A 22,841-nucleotide genomic window follows, 5' to 3' on the forward strand; every position below is an offset into this window, starting at 1 on the left:
TGTTCCATCTCACTCCCTCCTACAGCAGAGTGTGTGGACTAATCTCCATCTGTTCCATCTCACTCCCTCCTACAGCAGTGTGTGTACTAATCTCCATCTGTTCCATCTCACTCCCTCCTACAGCAGAGTGTGTGGACTAATCTCCATCTGTTCCATCTCACTCCCTCCTACAGCAGAGTGTGTGGACTAATCTCCATCTGTTCCATCTCACTCCCTCCTACAGCAGAGTGTGTGGACTAATCTCCATCTGTTCCATCTCACTTCCTCCTACAGCAGAGTGTGTGGACTAATCTCCATCTGTTCCATCTCACTCCCTCCTACAGCAGAGTGTGTGGACTAATCTCCATCTGTTCCATCTCACTCCCCCCTACAGCAGCAGAGTGTGTGTGGACTAATCTCCATCTGTTCCATCTCCCTCCTTCCTACAGCAGTGTGTGTGGACTAATCTCCATCTGTTCCATCTCACTCCCTCCTACAACAGCAGAGTGTGTGGACTAATCTCCATATGTTCCTTCTCACTCCCTGCTACAGTAGTGTGGACTAATCTCCATCTGTTCCATCTCACTCCCTCCTACAGCAGCAGAGTGTGTGGACTAATCTCCATCTGTTCCTTCTCACTCCCTCCTACAGTAGTGTGGACTAATCTCCATCTGTTCCATCTCACTCCCTCCTACAGCAGCAGAGTGTGTGTGGACTAATCTCCATCTGTTCCTTCTCACTCCCTCCTACACCAGAGTGTGTGGACTAATCTCCATCTGTTCCATCTAACTTCCTCCTACAGCAGTGTGTGGACTAATCTCCATCTGTTCCATCTCACTCCCTCCTACAACAGCGGAGTGTGTGGACTAATCTCCATCTGTTCCATCTCACTTCCTCCTACAGCAGAGTGTGTGGACTAATCTCCATCTGTTCCATCTCACTCCCTCCTACAGCAGAGTGTGTGGACTAATCTCCATCTGTTCCATCTCACTCCCCCCTACAGCAGCAGAGTGTGTGTGGACTAATCTCCATCTGTTCCATCTCCCTCCTTCCTACAGCAGCGTGTGTGGACTAATCTCCATCTGTTCCATCTCACTCCCTCCTTCCTACAGCAGCGTGTGTGGACTAATCTCCATCTGTTCCATCTCACTCCCTCCTACAACAGCAGAGTGTGTGGACTAATCTCCATATGTTCCTTCTCACTCCCTGCTACAGTAGTGTGGACTAATCTCCATCTGTTCCATCTCACTCCCTCCTACAGCAGCAGAGTGTGTGGACTAATCTCCATCTGTTCCTTCTCACTCCCTCCTACACCAGAGTGTGTGGACTAATCTCCATCTGTTCCATCTAACTTCCTCCTACAGCAGTGTGTGGACTAATCTCCATCTGTTCCATCTCACTCCCTCCTACAGCAGCAGAGTGTGTGGACTAATCTCCATCTGTTCCATCTCCCTCCTTCCTACAGCAGTGTGTGTGGACTAATCTCCATCTGTTCCATCTCACTCCCTCCTACAGCAGCAGAGTGTGTGGACTAATCTCCATCTGTTCCATCCCCCTCCTTCCTACAGCAGTGTGTGTGAACTAATCTCCATCTGTCCCATCTTGTTCCCTCCTACAGCAGAGTGTGTGGACTAATCTCCATCTGTTCCATCTCACTCCCTCCTACAGCAGCAGAGAGTGTGGACTAATCTCCATCTGTTCCATCTCACTCCCTCCTACAGCAGATTGTGTGGACTAATCTCCATCTGTTCCATCTTGTTCCCTCCTACAGCAGAGTGTGTGGACTAATCTCCATCTGTTCCATCTCACTCCCTCCTACAGCAGCAGAGAGTGTGGACTAATCTCCATCTGTTCCATCTCACTCCCTCCTACAGCAGAGTGAGTGGACTAATCTCCATCTGTTCCATCTCACTCCCTCCTACAGCAGAGTGTGTGGACTAATCTCCATCTGTTCCATCTCACTCCCTCCTACAGCAGTGTGTGTACTAATCTCCATCTGTTCCATCTCACTCCCTCCTACAGCAGAGTGTGTGGACTAATCTCCATCTGTTCCATCTCACTCCCTCCTACAGCAGAGTGTGTGGACTAATCTCCATCTGTTCCATCTCACTCCCTCCTACAGCAGAGTGTGTGGACTAATCTCCATCTGTTCCATCTCACTTCCTCCTACAGCAGAGTGTGTGGACTAATCTCCATCTGTTCCATCTCACTCCCTCCTACAGCAGAGTGTGTGGACTAATCTCCATCTGTTCCATCTCACTCCCTCCTACAGCAGAGTGTGTGGACTAATCTTCATCTGTTCCATCTCACTCCCTCCTACAGCAGTGTGTGTACTAATCTCCATCTGTTCCATCTCACTCCCTCCTACAGCAGAGTGTGTGGACTAATCTCCATCTGTTCCATCTCACTCCCTCCTACAGCAGAGTGTGTGGACTAATCTCCATCTGTTCCATCTCACTCCCTCCTACAGCAGTGTGTGTACTAATCTCCATCTGTTCCATCTCACTCCCTCCTACAGCAGAGTGTGTGGACTAATCTCCATCTGTTCCATCTCACTCCCTCCTACAGCAGAGTGTGTGGACTAATCTCCATCTGTTCCATCTCACTCCCTCCTACAGCAGAGTGTGTGGACTAATCTCCATCTGTTCCATCTCACTTCCTCCTACAGCAGAGTGTGTGGACTAATCTCCATCTGTTCCATCTCACTCCCTCCTACAGCAGAGTGTGTGGACTAATCTCCATCTGTTCCATCTCACTCCCCCCTACAGCAGCAGAGTGTGTGTGGACTAATCTCCATCTGTTCCATCTCCCTCCTTCCTACAGCAGTGTGTGTGGACTAATCTCCATCTGTTCCATCTCACTCCCTCCTACAACAGCAGAGTGTGTGGACTACTCTCCATATGTTCCTTCTCACTCCCTGCTACAGTAGTGTGGACTAATCTCCATCTGTTCCATCTCACTCCCTCCTACAGCAGCAGAGTGTGTGGACTAATCTCCATCTGTTCCTTCTCACTCCCTCCTACAGTAGTGTGGACTAATCTCCATCTGTTCCATCTCACTCCCTCCTACAGCAGCAGAGTGTGTGTGGACTAATCTCCATCTGTTCCTTCTCACTCCCTCCTACACCAGAGTGTGTGGACTAATCTCCATCTGTTCCATCTAACTTCCTCCTACAGCAGTGTGTGGACTAATCTCCATCTGTTCCATCTCACTCCCTCCTACAACAGCGGAGTGTGTGGACTAATCTCCATCTGTTCCATCTCACTCCCTCCTACAGCAGCAGAGTGTGTGGACTAATCTCCATCTGTTCCATCTCCCTCCTTCCTACAGCAGTGTGTGTGGACTAATCTCCATCTGTTCCATCTCACTCCCTCCTACAGCAGAGTGTGTGGACTAATCTCCATCTGTTCCATCTCACTTCCTCCTACAGCAGAGTGTGTGGACTAATCTCCATCTGTTCCATCTCACTCCCTCCTACAGCAGAGTGTGTGGACTAATCTCCATCTGTTCCATCTCACTCCCCCCTACAGCAGCAGAGTGTGTGTGGACTAATCTCCATCTGTTCCATCTCCCTCCTTCCTACAGCAGCGTGTGTGGACTAATCTCCATCTGTTCCATCTCACTCCCTCCTACAACAGCAGAGTGTGTGGACTAATCTCCATATGTTCCTTCTCACTCCCTGCTACAGTAGTGTGGACTAATCTCCATCTGTTCCATCTCACTCCCTCCTACAGCAGAGTGTGTGGACTAATCTCCATCTGTTCCATCTCACTTCCTCCTACAGCAGAGTGTGTGGACTAATCTCCATCTGTTCCATCTCACTCCCTCCTACAGCAGAGTGTGTGGACTAATCTCCATCTGTTCCATCTCACTCCCCCCTACAGCAGCAGAGTGTGTGTGGACTAATCTCCATCTGTTCCATCTCCCTCCTTCCTACAGCAGCGTGTGTGGACTAATCTCCATCTGTTCCATCTCACTCCCTCCTTCCTACAGCAGCGTGTGTGGACTAATCTCCATCTGTTCCATCTCACTCCCTCCTACAACAGCAGAGTGTGTGGACTAATCTCCATATGTTCCTTCTCACTCCCTGCTACAGCAGAGTGTGTGGACTAATCTCCATCTGTTCCATCTCACTCCCCCCTACAGCAGCAGAGTGTGTGTGGACTAATCTCCATCTGTTCCATCTCCCTCCTTCCTACAGCAGTGTGTGTGGACTAATCTCCATCTGTTTCATCTCACTCCCTCCTACAACAGCAGAGTGTGTGGACTAATCTCCATATGTTCCTTCTCACTCCCTGCTACAGTAGTGTGGACTAATCTCCATCTGTTCCATCTCACTCCCTCCTACAGCAGCAGAGTGTGTGTGGACTAATCTCCATCTGTTCCTTCTCACTCCCTCCTACAACAGAGTGTGTGGACTAATCTCCATCTGTTCCATCTAACTTCCTCCTACAGCAGTGTGTGGACTAATCTCCATCTGTTCCATCTCACTCCCTCCTACAACAGCGGAGTGTGTGGACTAATCTCCATCTGTTCCATCTCACTCCCTCCTACAGCAGCAGAGTGTGTGGACTAATCTCCATCTGTTCCATCTCCCTCCTTCCTACAGCAGAGTGTGTGGACTAATCTCCATCTGTTCCATCTCACTCCCTCCTACAGCAGAGTGTGTGGACTAATCTCCATCTGTTCCATCTCACTTCCTCCTACAGCAGAGTGTGTGGACTAATCTCCATCTGTTCCATCTCACTCCCTCCTACAGCAGAGTGTGTGGACTAATCTCCATCTGTTCCATCTCACTCCCCCCTACAGCAGCAGAGTGTGTGTGGACTAATCTCCATCTGTTCCATCTCCCTCCTTCCTACAGCAGCGTGTGTGGACTAATCTCCATCTGTTCCATCTCACTCCCTCCTTCCTACAGCAGCGTGTGTGGACTAATCTCCATCTGTTCCATCTCACTCCCTCCTACAACAGCAGAGTGTGTAGACTAATCTCCATATGTTCCTTCTCACTCCCTGCTACAGTAGTGTGGACTAATCTCCATCTGTTCCATCTCACTCCCTCCTACAGCAGCAGAGTGTGTGGACTAATCTCCATCTGTTCCTTCTCACTCCCTCCTACACCAGAGTGTGTGGACTAATCTCCATCTGTTCCATCTAACTTCCTCCTACAGCAGTGTGTGGACTAATCTCCATCTGTTCCATCTCACTCCCTCCTACAGCAGCAGAGTGTGTGGACTAATCTCAATCTGTTCCATCTCCCTCCTTCCTACAGCAGTGTGTGTGGACTAATCTCCATCTGTTCCATCTCACTCCCTCCTACAGCAGCAGAGTGTGTGGACTAATCTCCATCTGTTCCATCCCCCTCCTTCCTACAGCAGTGTGTGTGAACTAATCTCCATCTGTCCCATCTTGTTCCCTCCTACAGCAGAGTGTGTGGACTAATCTCCATCTGTTCCATCTCACTCCCTCCTACAGCAGCAGAGAGTGTGGACTAATCTCCATCTGTTCCATCTCACTCCCTCCTACAGCAGATTGTGTGGACTAATCTCCATCTGTTCCATCTTGTTCCCTCCTACAGCAGAGTGTGTGGACTAATCTCCATCTGTTCCATCTCACTCCCTCCTACAGCAGCAGAGAGTGTGGACTAATCTCCATCTGTTCCATCTCACTCCCTCCTACAGCAGAGTGAGTGGACTAATCTCCATCTGTTCCATCTCACTCCCTCCTACAGCAGAGTGTGTGGACTAATCTCCATCTGTTCCATCTCATTCCCTCCTACAGCAGAGTGTGTGGACTAATCTCCATCTGTTCCATCTCACTCCCTCCTACAGCAGCAGAGTGTGTGGACTAATCTCCATCTGTTCCATCTCACTCCCTCCTACAGCAGCAGAGTGTGTGGACTAATCTCCATCTGTTCCATCTCACTCCCTCCTACAGCAGAGTGTGTGGACTAATCTCCATATGTTCCTTCTCACTCCTGGCTACAGTAGTGTGGACTAATCTCCATCTGTTCCTTCTCACTCCCTCCTACAGCATAGTGCGTGGACTAATCTCCATCTGTTCCATCTAACTTCCTCCTACAGCAGAGTGCGTGGACTAATCTCCATCTGTTCCATCTAACTTCCTCCTACAGCAGAGTGTGTGGACTAATCTCCATCTGTTCCATCTCACTCCCTCCTACAGCAGAGTGTGTGGACTAATCTCCATCTGTTCCATCTCACCCCCTCCTACAGCAGCAGAGTGCGTGGACTAATCTCCATATGTTCCTTCTCACTCCCTGCTACAGTAGTGTGGACTAATCTCCATCTGTTCCATCTCACTCCCTCCTACAACAGAGTGCGTGGACTAATCTCCATCTGTTCCATCTCACTCCCTCCTACAGCAGCAGAGTGCGTGTGGACTAATCTCCATCTGTTCCATCTCACTCCCTCCTACAGCAGAGTGTGTGGACTAATCTCCATCTGTTCCATCTCACTCCCTCCTACAGCAGCAGAGTGTGTGGACTAATCTCCATCTGTTCCATCTCACTCCCTCCTACAGCAGAGTGTGTAGACTAATCTCCATCTGTTCCATCTCACTCCCTCCTACAGCAGCAGAGTGTGTGGACTAATCTCCATCTGTTCCATCTCACTCCCTCCTACAGCAGAGTGTGTAGACTAATCTCCATCTGTTCCATCTCACTCCCTCCTACAGCAGCAGAGTGTGTGGACTAATCTCCATCTGTTCCATCTCACTCCCTCCTACAGCAGAGTGTGTGGACTAATCTCCATCTGTTCCATCTCACTCCCTCCTACTGCAGAGTGCGTGGACTAATCTCCATCTGTTCCATCTCACTCCCTCCTACAGCAGCAGAGTGTGTGGACTAATCTCCATCTGTTCCATCTCACTCTCTTCTACAGCAGAGTGTGTGGACTAATCTCCATGTTCCATCTCACTCCCTCCTACAGCAGCAGAGTGTGTGGACTAATCTCCATCTGTTCCATCTCACTCCCTGCTACAGTAGTGTGGACTAATCTCCATCTGTTCCATCTCACTCCCTCCTACAGCAGAGTGTGTGGACTAATCTCCATCTGTTCCATCTCACTCCCTCCTACTGCAGAGTGTGTGGACTAATCTCCATGTTCCATCTCACTCCCTCCTACAGCAGCAGAGTGTGTGGACTAATCTCCATCTGTTCCTTCTCACTCCCTGCTACAGTAGTGTGGACTAATCTCCATCTGTTCCTTCTCACTCCCTCCTACAGCGTAGCGTCATCATCAACACGATGATGATGACGATGGCGGGCGGGCGGGCGGACAGAGAGAGAGAGACAGAGAGTAAAACAAAGCCAGAAGAGCCACTACGGCGATTTTGGTAAACGTCCTTCTGCGTTGCCTTTATCACGTCACGGCAAGACGCGTCGCCCCCGACCCAACACCAGCGCGCGCCCGATGTAGCAAAACACCGGCCACTTACAACAGCAACAACAGCAGCAACAGCAAAGCAAAACAAACACCGCCGAGAATCCAACCGTCATAAATACTATATTCTTGTTGTTGTTATTATTATTATAAACTTTACACACATTCCCCCTCGAATCCATGATGGGAGGGTTTTTTTTTTTGTATTTGGATTAGATGGCGTAAATACGAATGTTGTGTCGTTAAACTCGCCACCACCCGACGCGGCCAATCGGTAAGGGGGTTTGTCACGTGAACAGAACGTGGCCAATTCGTTACCAAGTACGGCACTAACCGGTTGCTGTGTGTTGGAGAGTTAAACCCACTACTACATTTACAATTCGTTACTAGTACAGCACTAACCGGTTGCTGTGTGTTGGAGAGTCAAACCCACTACTACATTTACAATTCGTTACTAGTACGGCAATAACCGGTTTCTGTGTGTTGGAGAGTTAAACCCACTACAACATTTACAATTCGTTACTAGTACGGCAATAACCGGTTTCTGTGTGTTGGAGAGTTAAACCCACTACAACATTTACAATTCGTTACCAAGTACAGCACTAACCGGTTGCTGTGTGTTGGAGAGTTAAACCCACTACAACATTTACAATTCGTTACTAGTAAGGCACTAACCGGTTGCTGTGTGTTGGAGAGTTAAACTCACTACAACATTCACAATTCGTTACTAGTACAGCACTAACCGGTTGCTGTGGGTTTGAGAGTTAAACCCACTACAACATTTACAATTCGTTACTAGTACAGCACTAACCGGTTGCTGTGTGTTGGAGAGTTAAACCCACTACAACATTCACAATTCGTTACCAAGTACGGCACTAACCGGTTGCTGTGTATTGGAGAGTAAAACCGACTACAACATTTACAATTCGTTACTAGTACAGCACTAACCGGTTGCTGCGTGTTGGAGAGTTAAACCCACTACAACATTCACAATTCGTTACTAGTACAGCACTAACCGGTTGCTGTGTGTTGGAGAGTTAAACCCACTACAACATTTACAATTCGTTACCAAGTACGGCACTAACCGGTTGCTGTGTGTTGGAGAGTTAAACCCACTACAACATTTACAATTCGTTACCAAGTACAGCACTAACCGGTTACTGTGTGTTGGAGAGTTAAACCCACTACTACATTTACAATTCGTTACTAGTACGGCAATAACCGGTTGCTGTGTGTTGGAGAGTTAAACCCACTACAACATTCACAATTCGTTACTAGTACAGCACTAACCGCTTGCTGGGTGTTGGAGAGTTAAACCCACTACAACATTTACAATTCATTACTAGAACGGCACTAACCGGTTGCTGTGTGTTGGAGAGTTAAACTCACTACAACATTTACAATTCGTTACCAAGTACAGCACTAACCGGTTGCTGTATGTTGGAGAGTTAAACCCACTACAACATTTACAATTCGTTACTAGTACAGCACTAACCGGTTGCTGTGTGTTGGAGAGTTAAAACCACTACTACATTTACAATTCGTTACTAGAACGGCACTAACCGGTTGCTGTGTGTTGGAGAGTTAAACCCACTAAAACATTCACAATTCGTTACTAGTACAGCACTAACCGGTTGCTGTGTGTTGGAGAGTTAAACTCACAACATTCACAATTCGTTACTAGTACAGCACTAACGGGTTGCTGTGTGTTGGAGAGTTAAACCCACTACTACATTTACAATTCGTTACTAGTACAGCACTAACCAGTTGCTGTGTGTTGGAAAGTTAAACTCACTACAACATTTACAACACAATTGTGAATGTTGTGGATTTACAATTGTGAATGTTGTGGGTTTCCAATTGTGAATGTTGTGGATTTGGCAATTGTGAATGTTGTGGATTTACAATTGTGAATGTTGTGGATTTACAATTGTGAATATTGTGGATTTGGCAATTGTGAATGTTGTGGGTTTACAATTGTGAATGTTGTGGGTTTACAATTGTGAATGTTGTGGATTTGCCAATTGTGAATGTTGTGGATTTACACTTGTGAATGTTGTGGATTTACAATTGTGAATGTTGTGGATTTACAATTGTGAATGTTGTGGGTTTACAATTGTGAATGTTGTGGATTTCGAATTGTAAATGGTGTGGATTTCCAATTGTGATTTTTGTGGATTTACAATTGTGAATGTTGTGGATTTACAATTGTGAATGTTGTGGGTTTACAATTGTGAATGTTGTGGATTTCCAATTGTGATTGTTGTGGATTTACAATTGTGAATGTTGTGGATTTGGCAATTGTGAATGTTGTGGATTTACAATTGTGAATGGTGTGGATTTACAATTGTGAATGTTGTGGATTGACAATTGTGAATGTTGTGGGTTTACAATTGTGAATGTTGTGGATTTACAATTGTGAATGTTGTGGATTGACAATTGTGAATGTTGTGGGTTTACAATTGTGAATGTTGTGGATTTACAATTGTGAATGTTGTGGATTTACAATTGTGAATGTTGTGGGTTTACAATTGTGAATGTTGTGGATTTACAATTGTGAATGTTGTGGATTTACAATTGTGAATATTGTGGATTTACAATTGTGAATGTTGTGGGTTTACAATTGTGAATGTTGTGGGTTTACAATTGTGAATGTTGTGGATTTACAATTGTGAATGTTGTGGATTTACAATTGTGAATGTTGTGGATTTACAATTGTGAATGTTGTGGCTTTACAATTGTGAATGTTGTGGATTTACAATTGTGAATGTTGTGGATTTACAATTGTAAATGTTGTGGATTTGGCGATTGTGAATGTTGTGGATTTACAATTGTGAATGTTGTGGGTTTACAATTGTGAATGTTGTGGATTTACAATTGTGAATGTTGTGGATTTCGAATTGTAAATGTTGTGGATTTCCCATTGTGATTGTTGTGGATTTACAATTGTGAATGTTGTGGATTTACAATTGTGAATATTGTGGCTTTACTCTCCAACACACCGGTGTGCTATACTAGTGACTAGTAACGAATTGCCACGTTCTGTTCACGTGACAACCCCCTTACCAATTGGCTGCGTTGACAGGTGGTGGCGAAGTTTCACGACACAACAACATGCATAATGACGCGATCCAACCCAAACAAAAACATATACCATGGATGACATTGGTCGCTAAAGTCTCCAAACCCCTCCTACTACTACTACAACTACTACTACTATGACTACTACTACGACTACTACTACTACGACTACTACTATGAGTACTACTACTATAACTACTACTATGAGTACTAGTACTGACTACTAATACTACAACAATTACTACTATGACTACTACTACTACGACTACTATGACTACTACTACTACGACTACTATGACTACTACTACTATGACTACTACTAATACTACTACGATGACTACTACGACTACTATGACTACTACGACTACTACTATGACTACTACTACGATGACTACTACTACGATGACTACTACTACGATGACTACTACTACAACTACTATGACTACTACTACGACTACAACTACTATGACTACTACTACGACTATTACTACTATGACTACTACTACTACAACTACTATGACTACTACTACGACTACTACTACTATGACTACTAATACTACAACTACTAATACTACAACGATGACTACTACGACTACTACTATGACTACTACTACTACTATGACTACTACTACTATGACTACTACTACTACGACTACTACTACGACTACTACTATGACTACTACTACTACGACTACTACTACGATGACTACTACGACTACTACTACTATGACTACTACTACTATGACTACTATGATGACTACTACTACTACGACTACTACTACAACTACTACTACTATGACTACTACTACTATGACTACTACTACTACTACGACTACTACTACTACGACTACTACTACTATGACTACTACTACTACTACAACTACTACTACTATGACTACTACTACTACGACTACTACTACGATGACTACTACTATGACTACTACTACGATGACTACTACTATGATGACTACTACTACTATGATGACTACTACTACTACGACTACTACTATGACTACTACTACGATGACGTGTTCAACTGACATTCACCTCTTCAATCACATTCCCTCTCTCCCTCTCTCTCTCCCTCTCTCTCTCCCCTTTCCCCTCTGGTTGCCCGCCCGCCCGCCCGCGACTCCGATTAGCACGGCCGGGCGAAAGAAGTTCAACATACACACAGCAGCAACAACAACAACGACAGCAGCAACAACAACAACAGCCGTCATTCGCCACTCAGCGGCGGCGAGGTCACCGCGGCCGCCTGTGCCAGGCTGGCTGCACTTTGAGGCTATCGCGTGAACGCCCGCCGGCAGGAGGTCACGGGGACACCTAGCCTGTGCCAGGCTAGGTGCAGGAGGTCACGGGGAGAGACCCAGCAGGCGCCGTGGGGTTGACCGACTGAGATGACCCGCCGATGCACCACCAGCGGTGGTCCCCCACTGTGCCTGCCTGCTGTGTTTTAGCCGCACGGCTCTCCAGAACGTTGAGCGCACACACAAACCCAACGAAAAAAATATCGCCCGCGTAGCCTCTAACAGGCTGTAGGGGCAAGTGCTGTTAGCGAGTAGCAGCAGCACCTATACACAGACAAAGATCCCCCGTGTAGCCTCTAACAGGGCTGTAGGGGCAAGTGCTGTTAGCGAGCAGTAGCAGCACCTATACACAGACAAAGATCCCCCGTGTAGCCTCTAACAGGCTGTAGGGGCAAGTGCTGTTAGCGAGTAGCAGCAGCACCTATACACAGACAAAGATCCCCCGCGTAGCCTCTAACAGGCTGTAGGGGCAAGTGCTGTTAGCGAGTAGCAGCAGCGCCTATACACAGACAAAGATCCCCCGTGTAGCCTCTAACAGGCTGTAGGGGCAAGTGCTGTTAGCGAGCAGCAGCAGCACCTATACACAGACAAAGATCCCCCGTGTAGCCTCTAACAGGCTGTAGGGGCAAGTGCTGTTAGCGAGTAGCAGCAGCACCTATACACAGACAAAGATCCCCCGCGTAGCCTCTAACAGGCTGTAGGGGCAAGTGCTGTTAGCGAGTAGCAGCAGCACCTATACACAGACAAAGATCCCCCGTGTAGCCTCTACTAGACTGTAGGGGCAAGTGCTGTTAGCGAGTAGCAGCAGCACCTATACACAGACAAAGATCCCCCGCGTAGCCTCTAACAGGCTGTAGGGGCAAGTGCTGTTAGCGAGTAGCAGCAGCACCTATACACAGACAAAGATCCCCCCGTGTAGCCTCTAACAGGCTGTAGGGGCAAGTGCTGTTAGCGAGTAGCAGCAGCACCTATACACAGACAAAGATCCCCCGCGTAGCCTCTAACAGGCTGTAGGGACAAGTGCTGTTAGCGAGTAGCAGCAGCACCTATACACAGACAAAGATCCCCCGTGTAGCCTCTAACAGGCTGTAGGGGCAAGTGCTGTTAGCGAGCAGCAGCACCTATACACAGACAAAGATCCCCCGCGTAGCCTCTAACAGGCTGTAGGGGCAAGTGCTGTTAGCGAGTAGCAGCAGCGCCTATACACAGACAAAGATCCCCCGTGTAGCCTCTAACAGGCTGTAGGGGCAAGTGCTGTTAGCGAGTAGCAGCAGCACCTATACACAGACAAAGATCCCCCGTGTAGCCTCTAACAGGCTGTAGGGGCAAGTGCTGTTAGCGAGTAGCAGCAGCACCTATACACAGACAAAGATCCCCTGCATAGCCTCTAACAGGCTGTAGGGGCAAGTGCTGTTAGCGAGCAGCAGCAGCACCTATACACAGACAAAGATCCCCCGTGTAGCCTCTAACAGACTGTAGGGGCAAGTGCTGTTAGCGAGCAGCACCTGTGAAGGCCGGCAAAGCACACGAAGGGGTGGGTGGCCAGCACCACGCCCGGCCGCCTTTGTCTCCCCCAGTGGCGATGTTCACTACGCACCGCACCGGGTACTCGTTTGAGGCCGAGTCGACCTAGGGGAGGCCCAAGACCGGTTCAGATAATCGTCACCGGTGTTTGCCGTGAGCGGGAATCGAACCCCGGGTTGCCAGGTTTGTAGGGCAGCGTAGCGCTACCCGCTACACTACCGCGCACACAGACACACTAACAAAAAATCACACGACAGACAGGAAGACTACACGCCTCCTGCAAATATCAGAGAGGCATCACGGTGGCTAGGAGATGTTGACTACCTCGCCTGGTACGCAGGAGGCCGTGGGTTCGATTCCCGACCCCCTGACTATGCCTGCTGCTGCTGCTGCTGTAGATTTGTTAGTTTGCGCGTCTCTCTCTCATCATCATCATCACAGTGGCTACGAGATGTTGACTACCTCGCCTGGTACGCAGGAGGCCGTGGGTTCGATTCCCGACCCCCTGACGATGCCTACTGCTGCTGTATATTTGTTAGTTTGCGCGTCTCTCTCTCATCATCATCATCATCATCGCGGCGGCGGCGGCTAGGAGCTGTTGACTACCTCGCCTGGTGTACAGGAGGCCCGTGGGTTTGTTCCCGACCCTGCCGCTGTATGTTTGGAGTCTGCACGTCTCTCTCTCTCTCGCTCTCTCCCAGGGGTCGCGTGGATTATCCTCCCGAGCCCTCCGGTTCATCCCCCCCCACATTTAGAGTCGACGTCGCCACGGCGTTTAGAGCATTTGCCTATTGTTGCCACGTGGTGATGATGATGATAATGATGATATCAGCCACTTCTCCTGAAAAAAAAAAGCTACACATCGGCTCAAGTTGGGGGACGTCACACCCGGTAAAAAACAAAAACAAAAAAATCTCTTTTTTAAGTTTCAGTTTCCTTTTCAAAAGTTTTCGCCTCCCAAGTAAAACCGACGCATCGCCATCGCCCCGCACGCCACTCAGACTTCTGGGAGAGGGCGAATCTGAGCGGCGGTGGATCGGCGGCACGGGCAAAAAAATCAAAACGATTTTGACGCCTCGCCCGGTCGGGCTTTGCCGTGGAACGTGAACCGCCGATATGTCACGGACAGAAAGTCGTCACTTAACAAGCAGAGCCCCGGGCACTGCTGCTGATGAGACGCTGAATGTCGAAACCGGTCCTTGAGTATCAACATTTGGGGCAGTTCCACCAGCGTTGGTTTAAGCAGAGCCCTGGACTCAGCTGCCGATGAGACACTGAATGTCGAAACCGGTCCTTGAGTATCAACATCTGGGGCAGTTCCACCAGCGTTGGTTCAAGCAGAGCCTGAGACTGCTGCTGATGAAACGCTGAATGTCGAAACCGATCCTTGAGTATCAACATCTGGGGCAGTTCCAACAGCGTTGGTTCAAGCAGAGCCTGAGACTGCTGCTGATGAGACACTGAATGTCGAAACCGGTCCTTGAGTATCAACATTTGGGGCAGTTCCACCAGCGTTGGTTCAAGCAGAGCCCTGGCACTGCTGCTGATGAGGCACTGAATGTCGAAACTAGTTCTTGAATATAAACATCTGGGGCAGTTCCACCAGCAATGGTTCAATCAGTGCCTGAGACTGCTGCTGATGAAACGCTGAATGTCGAAACCGATCCTTGCGTATCAACATTTGGGGCAGTTCCACCAGCGTTGGTTCAAGCAGAGCCTGAGACTGCTGCTGATGAGACACTGAAAGTCAAAACCGGTCCTTGAATATAAACATCTGGGGCAGTTCCACCAGCGTTGGTTCAAGCAGAGTCTGGCACTGCTGCTGATGAGATGCTGAATGTCGAAACCGATCCTTGCGTATCAACATTTGGGGCAGTTCCACCAGCATTGGTTCAAGCAGAGCCTGAGACTGCTGCTGATGAGACACTGAAAGTCAAAACCGATCCTTGCGTATCAACATTTGGGGCAGTTCCACCAGCAATGGTTCAAGCAGAGTCTGACACTGCTGCTGATGAGACACTGAATGTCAAAACCGAACCTTGCGTATAAACATTTGGGGCAGTTCCACCAGCATTGGTTCAAGCAGTGCCTGAGACTGCTGCTGATGAGACACTAAATGTCGAAACCGATCCTTGCGTATCAACATTTGGGGCAGTTCCACCAGCGTTGGTTCAAGCAGAGTCTGGCACTGCTGCTGATGAAACGCTGAATGTCGAAACAGATCCTTGAATATAAACATTTGGGGCAGTTCCACAAGCAATGGTTCAAGCAGTGCCTGACACTGCTGCTGATGAGACGCTGCATGTCGAAACCGGTCCATGAATATAAACATTTGGGGCAGTTCCACCAGCAATGGTTCAAGCAGAGTCTGGCATTACTGCTGATGAAACGCTGAATGTCGAAACCGATCCTTGCGTATCAACATCTGGGGCAGTTCCACCAGCAATGGTTCAAGCAGAGCCCTGGCACTGCTGCTGATGAGACACTGAATGTCGAAACCGAACCTTGCGTATAAATATCTGGGGCAGTTCCACCAGCGTTGGTTCAAGCAGAGTCTGACACTGCTGCCGATGAGACACTGAATGTCGAAACCGGTCCTTGAATATAAATATCTGGGGCAGTTCCACCAGCGTTGGTTCAAGCAGTGCCTGAGACTGCTGCTGATGAGACACTGAATGTCGAAACCGGTCCTTGAATATAAATATCTGGGGCAGTTCCACCAGCAATGGTTCAAGCAGTGTCTGGCACTGCTGCTGATGAGATGCTGAATGTCGAAACCGATCCTTGCGTATAAACATTTGGGGCAGTTCCACCAGCATTGGTTCAAGCAGAGCCTGAGACTGCTGCTGATGAGACACTGAAAGTCAAAACCGATCCTTGAGCATAAACATTTGGGGCAGTTCCAACAGCGTTGGTTCAAGCAGAGTCTGGCACTGCTGCTGATGAGACAATGAATGTCGAAACCGAACCTTGCGTATAAATATCTGGGGCAGTTCCACCAGCGTTGGTTCAAGCAGTGCCTGAGACTGCTGCTGATGAGACACTGAATGTCGAAACCGGTTCTTGAATATAAACATCTGGGCAGTTCCAACAGCAATAGTTCAAGCAGAGTCTGACACTGCTGCTGATGAGACACTGAATGTCGAAACGGATCCTTGCGTATAAACATTTGGGGCAGTTCCACCAGCAATGGTTCAAGCAGAGCCTGAGACTGCTGCTGATGAAACACTGAATGTCGAAACCGATCCTTGCGTATAAACATTTGGGGCAGTTCCACCAGCATTGGTTCAAGCAGAGTCTGACACTGCTGCTGATGAAACACTGAATGTCGAAACCGATCCTTGAGTATCAACATCTGGAGCAGTTCCACCAGCGTTGGTTCAAGCAGAGCCCTGGACTCAGCTGCTGATGAGACGCTTCAAAAGTCAAAACCGGTCCAGAGTTTTGGCTCGCGGCGAACCAACGTACTCCCAAAGCAGGAAGGCACCGCTGGGGAGTTGACGGGGTGTGTAAAATCACCGCCGACGTTGTCCGTGAAGGCTGTTCCACGTGGCCAATCGCGCGACTAGACGATTTGGTCGATTCGTGTGCCGGCAACGTTGACATTCTTCAACGCTTTTCATTTACATTATGAGGCCTTCTCCTTTGCCAGTAGCAAGGTGTAGTAATAGGTTTTTTTTTACCCGTCTATCTGGCACCAAAACTGACACCTTTGTACAAGGAGATCATGTTTGCAATAACCACAACACGAGCAGTCAAAATGATCAGAGTTGTCTCTTTTTTAAATTTTGATTTAAAGCTTTCGTGACTGCAGTAATTCATATTCTTAGTTTTTTCGGTAAAGTCACGTTGAAGGGAAACAACAAAATAATAAAATATATATAAAACAATAAAAAAATTCTCACGGCGTTTCGACCATAACACAAACGGTCGTCTTCAGGTGTGTTGGTTCGCATACATTTATTTTTAAACGGCGCATTTATTTATTTATAAAAATAAATTTATGCAAACCAACACACCTGAAGACGACCGTTTGAGTTATGGTCGAAACGTCGTGAGAATTTTTTATTGTTTTATATATATTTTATTATTTTGTTGTTTCTCTTCAACGTGACTTTACCGAAAAAACTAAAAATATTTGTCTCTTTTTTTCGTTTGCATTTGGACTGCTTGTGTTGTGGTTATTGCAAACACGATCCCCTCGTGTAGAGGTGTCAGTTTAGGCGCCAGATAGACGGGTAAAAAAAACCTATTACTATGCTTTTTATTTAATTTCACTCGCGCTGATCGTGGTCAAATCCTGTAATCAAAAGCTAGTCTCCTTCCTGTGTTTTTTTCCCCGCTGTGGTTTCCCCACCCTGATGATGATGATGACGATTGCTTGCGTTGCAATCGAAACGTCGCGAGTTATTTCATTTGATTATTTCCACCCACGTGACTTCACCGAACGAACCAAAGAGTATGGATTGCAGCTGCCAGGAAAGCTTCAAGTCAATATCACTTCCCTGTTGCTCAAATCAATGCCAAATTTTGCGCTCGGATGCGGCGAAAATCGCCATCATCAATTCATCAATTCATTGCCTCCGTTCGAGCAATTGCATTTTTTTCTATGGACGGCCCATTAATTTCACACACATATATTTTCGCGTAGGCCAAAAAACGCCACGGTTATCCCTAAACTGTGGAATCGGCTCGCAACAAAACCCAGGAGCAGCGCGAGGAGTTTATTTAGTTTCGTAACAAGGACCGATTTTTTTCCTTCACTGCAGTCAAAGTTTAAAAAAATCAAAAAAATCACCGATCCCTCCCGAGTTTTTCCGACCGACCCCGCGCCCGGCGCGTACCGTACTCACAGCAACTTGCCCCTAATGCCTCTTGAAGGCTACACGGGGGACCTTTGTCTCTGTGTGTCCGTGTGGCCTTCAAAGGCGCTGCTGCTGCTGTTACTGCTACTCGCTACTAAGAACAACTTGCCCCTAATGCCTGTTGAAGGCTACACGGGGGACCTTTGTCTCTGTGTGTCCGTGTGTGTGTGTGGCTTTCATAGGCGCTGCTGCTGCTACTCGCTACTCACAGCAACTTGCCCCTACAGCCTGTTGAAGGCATCACGGGGGACCTTTGTCTCTGTGTGTCCGTGTGGCCTTCAAAGGCGCTGCTGCTGCTGCTGTTCGCTACTCACAGCAACTTGACCCCAATGCCTCTTGAAGGCTACACGGGGGACCTTTGTCTCTGTGTGTCCGTGTGGCCTTCTTAGGCGCTGCTGCTGTTACTGCTACTCGCTACTCACAGCAACTTGCCCCTACAGCCTGTTGAAGGCTACACGGGGGACCTTTGTCTCTGTGTGTCCGTGAGTGTGTGTGGCTTTCATAGGCGCTGCTGCTGCTACTCGCTACTCACAGCAACTTGCCTCTACAGCCTGTTGAAGGCTACACGGGGGACCTTTGTCTCTGTGTGTCCGTGTGGCCTTCTTAGGCGCTGCTGCTGCTCCTACTACTCGCTACTCACAGCAACTTGACCCCAATGCCTCTTGAAGGCTACACGGGGGACCTTTGTCTCTGTGTGTCCGTGTGTGTGTGTGGCTTTCATAGGCGCTGCTGCTGCTACTCGCTACTCACAGCAACTTGCCCCTACAGCCTGTTGAAGGCATCACGGGGGACCTTTGTGTGTCCGTGTGGCCTTCAAAGGCGCTGCTGCTGTTACTGCTACTCGCTACTCACAGCAACTTGCCCCTACAGCCTGTTGAAGGCTACACGGGGGACCTTTGTCTCTGTGTGTCCGTGAGTGTGTGGCCTTCATAGGCGCTGCTGCTGCTGCTACTCGCTACTCACAGCAACTTGCCCCTACAGCCTGTTGAAGGCTACACGGGGGACCTTTGTCTCTGTGTGTCCGTGTGGCCTTCTTAGGCGCTGCTGCTGCTACTCGCTACTCACAGCAACTTGACCCCAATGCCTCTTGAAGGCTACACGGGGGACCTTTGTCTCTGTGTGTCCGTGTGGCCTTCAAAGGCGCTGCTGCTGTTACTGCTGTTCGCTACTCACAGCAACTTGCCCCAACAGCCTGTTGAAGGCTACACGGGGGACCTTTGTCTCTGTGTGTCCGTGTGGCCTTCTTAGGCGCTGCTGCTGCTACTCGCTACTCACAGCAACTTGCCCCAACAGCCTGTTGAAGGCTACACGGGGGACCTTTGTCTCTGTGTGTCCGTGTGGCCTTCTTAGGCGCTGCTGCTGTTACTGCTGCTGCTACTCACAGCAACTTGACCCCAATGCCTCTTGAAGGCTACACGGGGGACCTTTGTCTCTGTGTGTCCGTGTGGCCTTCAAAGGCGCTGCTGCTGCTACTCGCTACTCACAGCAACTTGCCTCTACAGCCTGTTGAAGGCTACACGGGGACCTTTGTCTCTGTGTGTCCGTGTGGCCTTCAAAGGCGCTGCTGCTGCTGTTCGCTACTCACAGCAACTTGACCCCAATGCCTCTTGAAGGCTACACGGGGGACCTTTGTCTCTGTGTGTCCGTGTGGCCTTCTTAGGCGCTGCTGCTGTTACTGCTACTCGCTACTCACAGCAACTTGACCCCAATGCCTCTTGAAGGCTACACGGGGGACCTTTGTCTCTGTGTGTCCGTGTGGCCTTCTTAGGCGCTGCTGCTCCTACTACTCGCTACTCACAGCAACTTGACCCCAATGCCTCTTGAAGGCTACACGGGGGACCTTTGTCTCTGTGTGTCCGTGTGGCCTTCAAAGGCGCTGCTCCTGCTACTCGCTACTCACAGCAACTTGACCCCAATGCCTCTTGAAGGCTACACGGGGGACCTTTGTCTCTGTGTGTCCGTGTGGCCTTCTTAGGCGCTGCTGCTCCTGCTACTCGCTACTCACAGCAACTTGACCCCAATGCCTCTTGAAGGCTACACGGGGGACCTTTGTCTCTGTGTGTCCGTGTGGCCTTCTTAGGCGCTGCTGCTGTTACTGCTACTCGCTACTCACAGCAACTTGACCCCAATGCCTCTTGAAGGCTACACGGGGGACCTTTGTCTCTGTGTGTCCGTGTGGCCTTCAAAGGCGCTGCTGCTGTTACTGCTACTCGCTACTCACAGCAACTTGCCCCTACAGCCTGTTGAAGGCTACACGGGGGACCTTTGTCTCTGTGTGTCCGTGAGTGTGTGGCCTTCATAGGCGCTGCTGCTGCTACTCGCTACTCACAGCAACTTGCCTCTACAGCCTGTTGAAGGCTACACGGGGACCTTTGTCTCTGTGTGTCCGTGTGGCCTTCAAAGGCGCTGCTGCTGTTACTGCTGTTCGTTACTCACAGCAACTTGCCCCTACAGCCTGTTGAAGGCTACACGGGGGACCTTTGTCTCTGTGTGTCCGTGAGTGTGTGGCCTTCATAGGCGCTGCTGCTGCTACTCGCTACTCACAGCAACTTGCCTCTACAGCCTGTTGAAGGCTACACGGGGGACCTTTGTCTCTGTGTGTCCGTGTGGCCTTCAAAGGCGCTGCTGCTGTTACTGCTGTTCGCTACTCACAGCAACTTGCCCCTACAGCCTGTTGAAGGCTACACGGTCTCTGTGTGTCCGTGTGGCCTTCAAAGGCGCTGCTGCTGTTACTGCTACTCGCTACTCACAGCAACTTGCCCCCAATGCCTCTTGAAGGCTACACGGGGGACCTTTGTCTGTGTGTGTCCGTGTGGCCTTCTTAGGCGCTGCTGCTGTTACTGCTACTCGCTACTCACAGCAACTTGACCCCAATGCCTCTTGAAGGCTACACGGGGGGAACCTTTTTTTTTTTGACGGAGTTGGCGTGGAACCGGGGTTAGCGGAGAGGTTGAGCGGAGAGCCCGGGGGTTCACCCCCCACGGGGAGGTTTGGTAACGGAGGCGCGCGTTCGTGAGTGCGCGTGTGTGGGTGTGGTGGCGGTGGTGATGGCGTCACGATTTGAACATGGGCATGTCTACATAGACCTGGAACGTCTGCGGACGAGAGGGGAACAAGCCAAGGGACAAAAAATAAGATAAATAATCACAAACATCTCGCGGCCGCACGTGGTGGTGGTGGTGGTGGGTGGTGGGTGGGATTCTTCGCCTGTGTGTGCGCCTGTGTGTGTGCGCCTGTGTGTGTGTGCGCGTGTGTGTGTGTGTGCGCCTGTGTGTGCAGTAGCCCGGCAAAACAACCCCCTACCTCCTCGCGGTGCCGGACGGGCAAACTCTGTCGTGGACAGTGCTGTGGGGGGGAGAGGCCAATTCCGATTGGCTCCTCCCCTCGTGGCGTCTGTGACCACAACAGGGGCTAAACGGGGGCTCTGGACGGGTGCAATGGGGCTGGTAACCCCTCCACCTTCGAAAATGTACCACTAAACCACGTCTAAAATATCTAACTAATAAGCTTGTGCCGGAGGCCCCGGGGGGACAGGCGTCTATGACGTCTCCTGGACAAACCCCGTTTGGCAGGAGCCAGGAGATTGAATCTCTACCCTCGGGGCTCCTCCAGAAACAACAAAAAGCCACTTCGTGTGGCCACGTGGAATGTTTGAACGCTCACTGCGGAGGAGAGGCTGCCACTCCTCTGTTGGGAGCTGGACCGGTACCGCCTGGATCTCTTTGGTATTCAGGAGGTCTGGTGGACCGGCTCTGGCTCCTGCCACCATGAGGGGTGGACAGTCCTCTAATCGGGGCAGGAGACTGCCAAACAACAGGGAGTGGTTCTTCTTCTGAAAAAAGAATGAAGAGGGCTTGGGAGCGTGGCGATGAGGTGTGGAAAGCTGTAAGCCCCAGGCTACTTTGGGCTCGCCTTCCCATCAAACAGAGGTGAGGAGTGGTGGTCGTGGTTACTTATGCCCCCACCGAAGACGAACATCCGTGGAGGGATGCAGGCAAAGCCGATGAGTCAGATGCCTTCTATGACCTCCTGTCACAGGTGCTAGCTAAAGTGGCCCCTCTGGATAGAGTCATCTTGTTGGGTGACTTAAATGCCCGAGTTGGTCATGATGCCGGCACCTGGTCTGGAGTAATTGGAAGGCATGGGCCAGATCAGCTGAATAAAAATGGTAGGCGGCTGCTAGACTTCTATGCAGCCCATTGGCTTGTTATTACCAACACGCTGTTCTGACATTGGCGCATCCACACAACATCATGGATGCATGCCGGGTCCAAGCAAGAACATCTGCTGGACTACATAGTGACGGAACAGCGGTTTGCGGGCCCATGTCCTTGACACCAGGACCTACCGTGGAGCTGATCTGCCACTGACCATCGGCTTGTCATCTGTAAGATGCGCCTGCCATTCTTCCACTCCGGTGGTGGGTGCCCATATTCGACCCCATTTAAACCCACAGTGGTCTGATCTCAGCTAACTGATGAAAATTGCAAGAGGAATTTTCGTCGCTTGCAGCTGGGCTTGGCATCGCACAACTCCTCCTCATGCCGAGGGGAAATGGGCGAGGTTTAGGACTGTGGCTCATGCAGCTGCAAGGGCTGCTTTGGGTGCGCGGTCCAGACCTCCAAAGAGACCCTGGCCGACGGAGGAGGTGTTCGGGCTGAATGAGAAAAAGCGACAGGCCCA

The 22,841-nt window shown here is 49.4% G+C and overlaps 1 protein-coding gene across 2 annotated transcripts in view; it reads right to left on the reverse strand.

Annotated features, from left to right (window-relative positions):
* Positions 1–22,841, reverse strand: part of LOC116937384 (AP-1 complex subunit sigma-2) — a 129,168-nt gene that overhangs the window by 67,047 nt on the left and 39,280 nt on the right. Inside the window, exon 5 of one of the 2 annotated variants that reach the window (XM_032944462.2) lies at positions 7,327–21,253. The exons of the other annotated variant lie outside the window; for it this stretch is intronic. Coding sequence (XP_032800353.1) covers positions 21,212–21,253 — 42 coding nt within the window. The 3' untranslated portion in view covers positions 7,327–21,211. Of the gene's footprint in view, positions 1–7,326; positions 21,254–22,841 lie in introns of those variants that run through there. 2 annotated transcript variants of the gene reach the window in all.

The sequence above is a fragment of the Petromyzon marinus genome, chromosome 70 (genome assembly GCF_048934315.1).
Source record: "Petromyzon marinus isolate PM22_M1 ecotype Great Lakes invasive population chromosome 70, UKy_Petmar_22M1.pri1.0, whole genome shotgun sequence".
Lineage (NCBI taxonomy): Eukaryota > Metazoa > Chordata > Hyperoartia > Petromyzontiformes > Petromyzontidae > Petromyzon > Petromyzon marinus.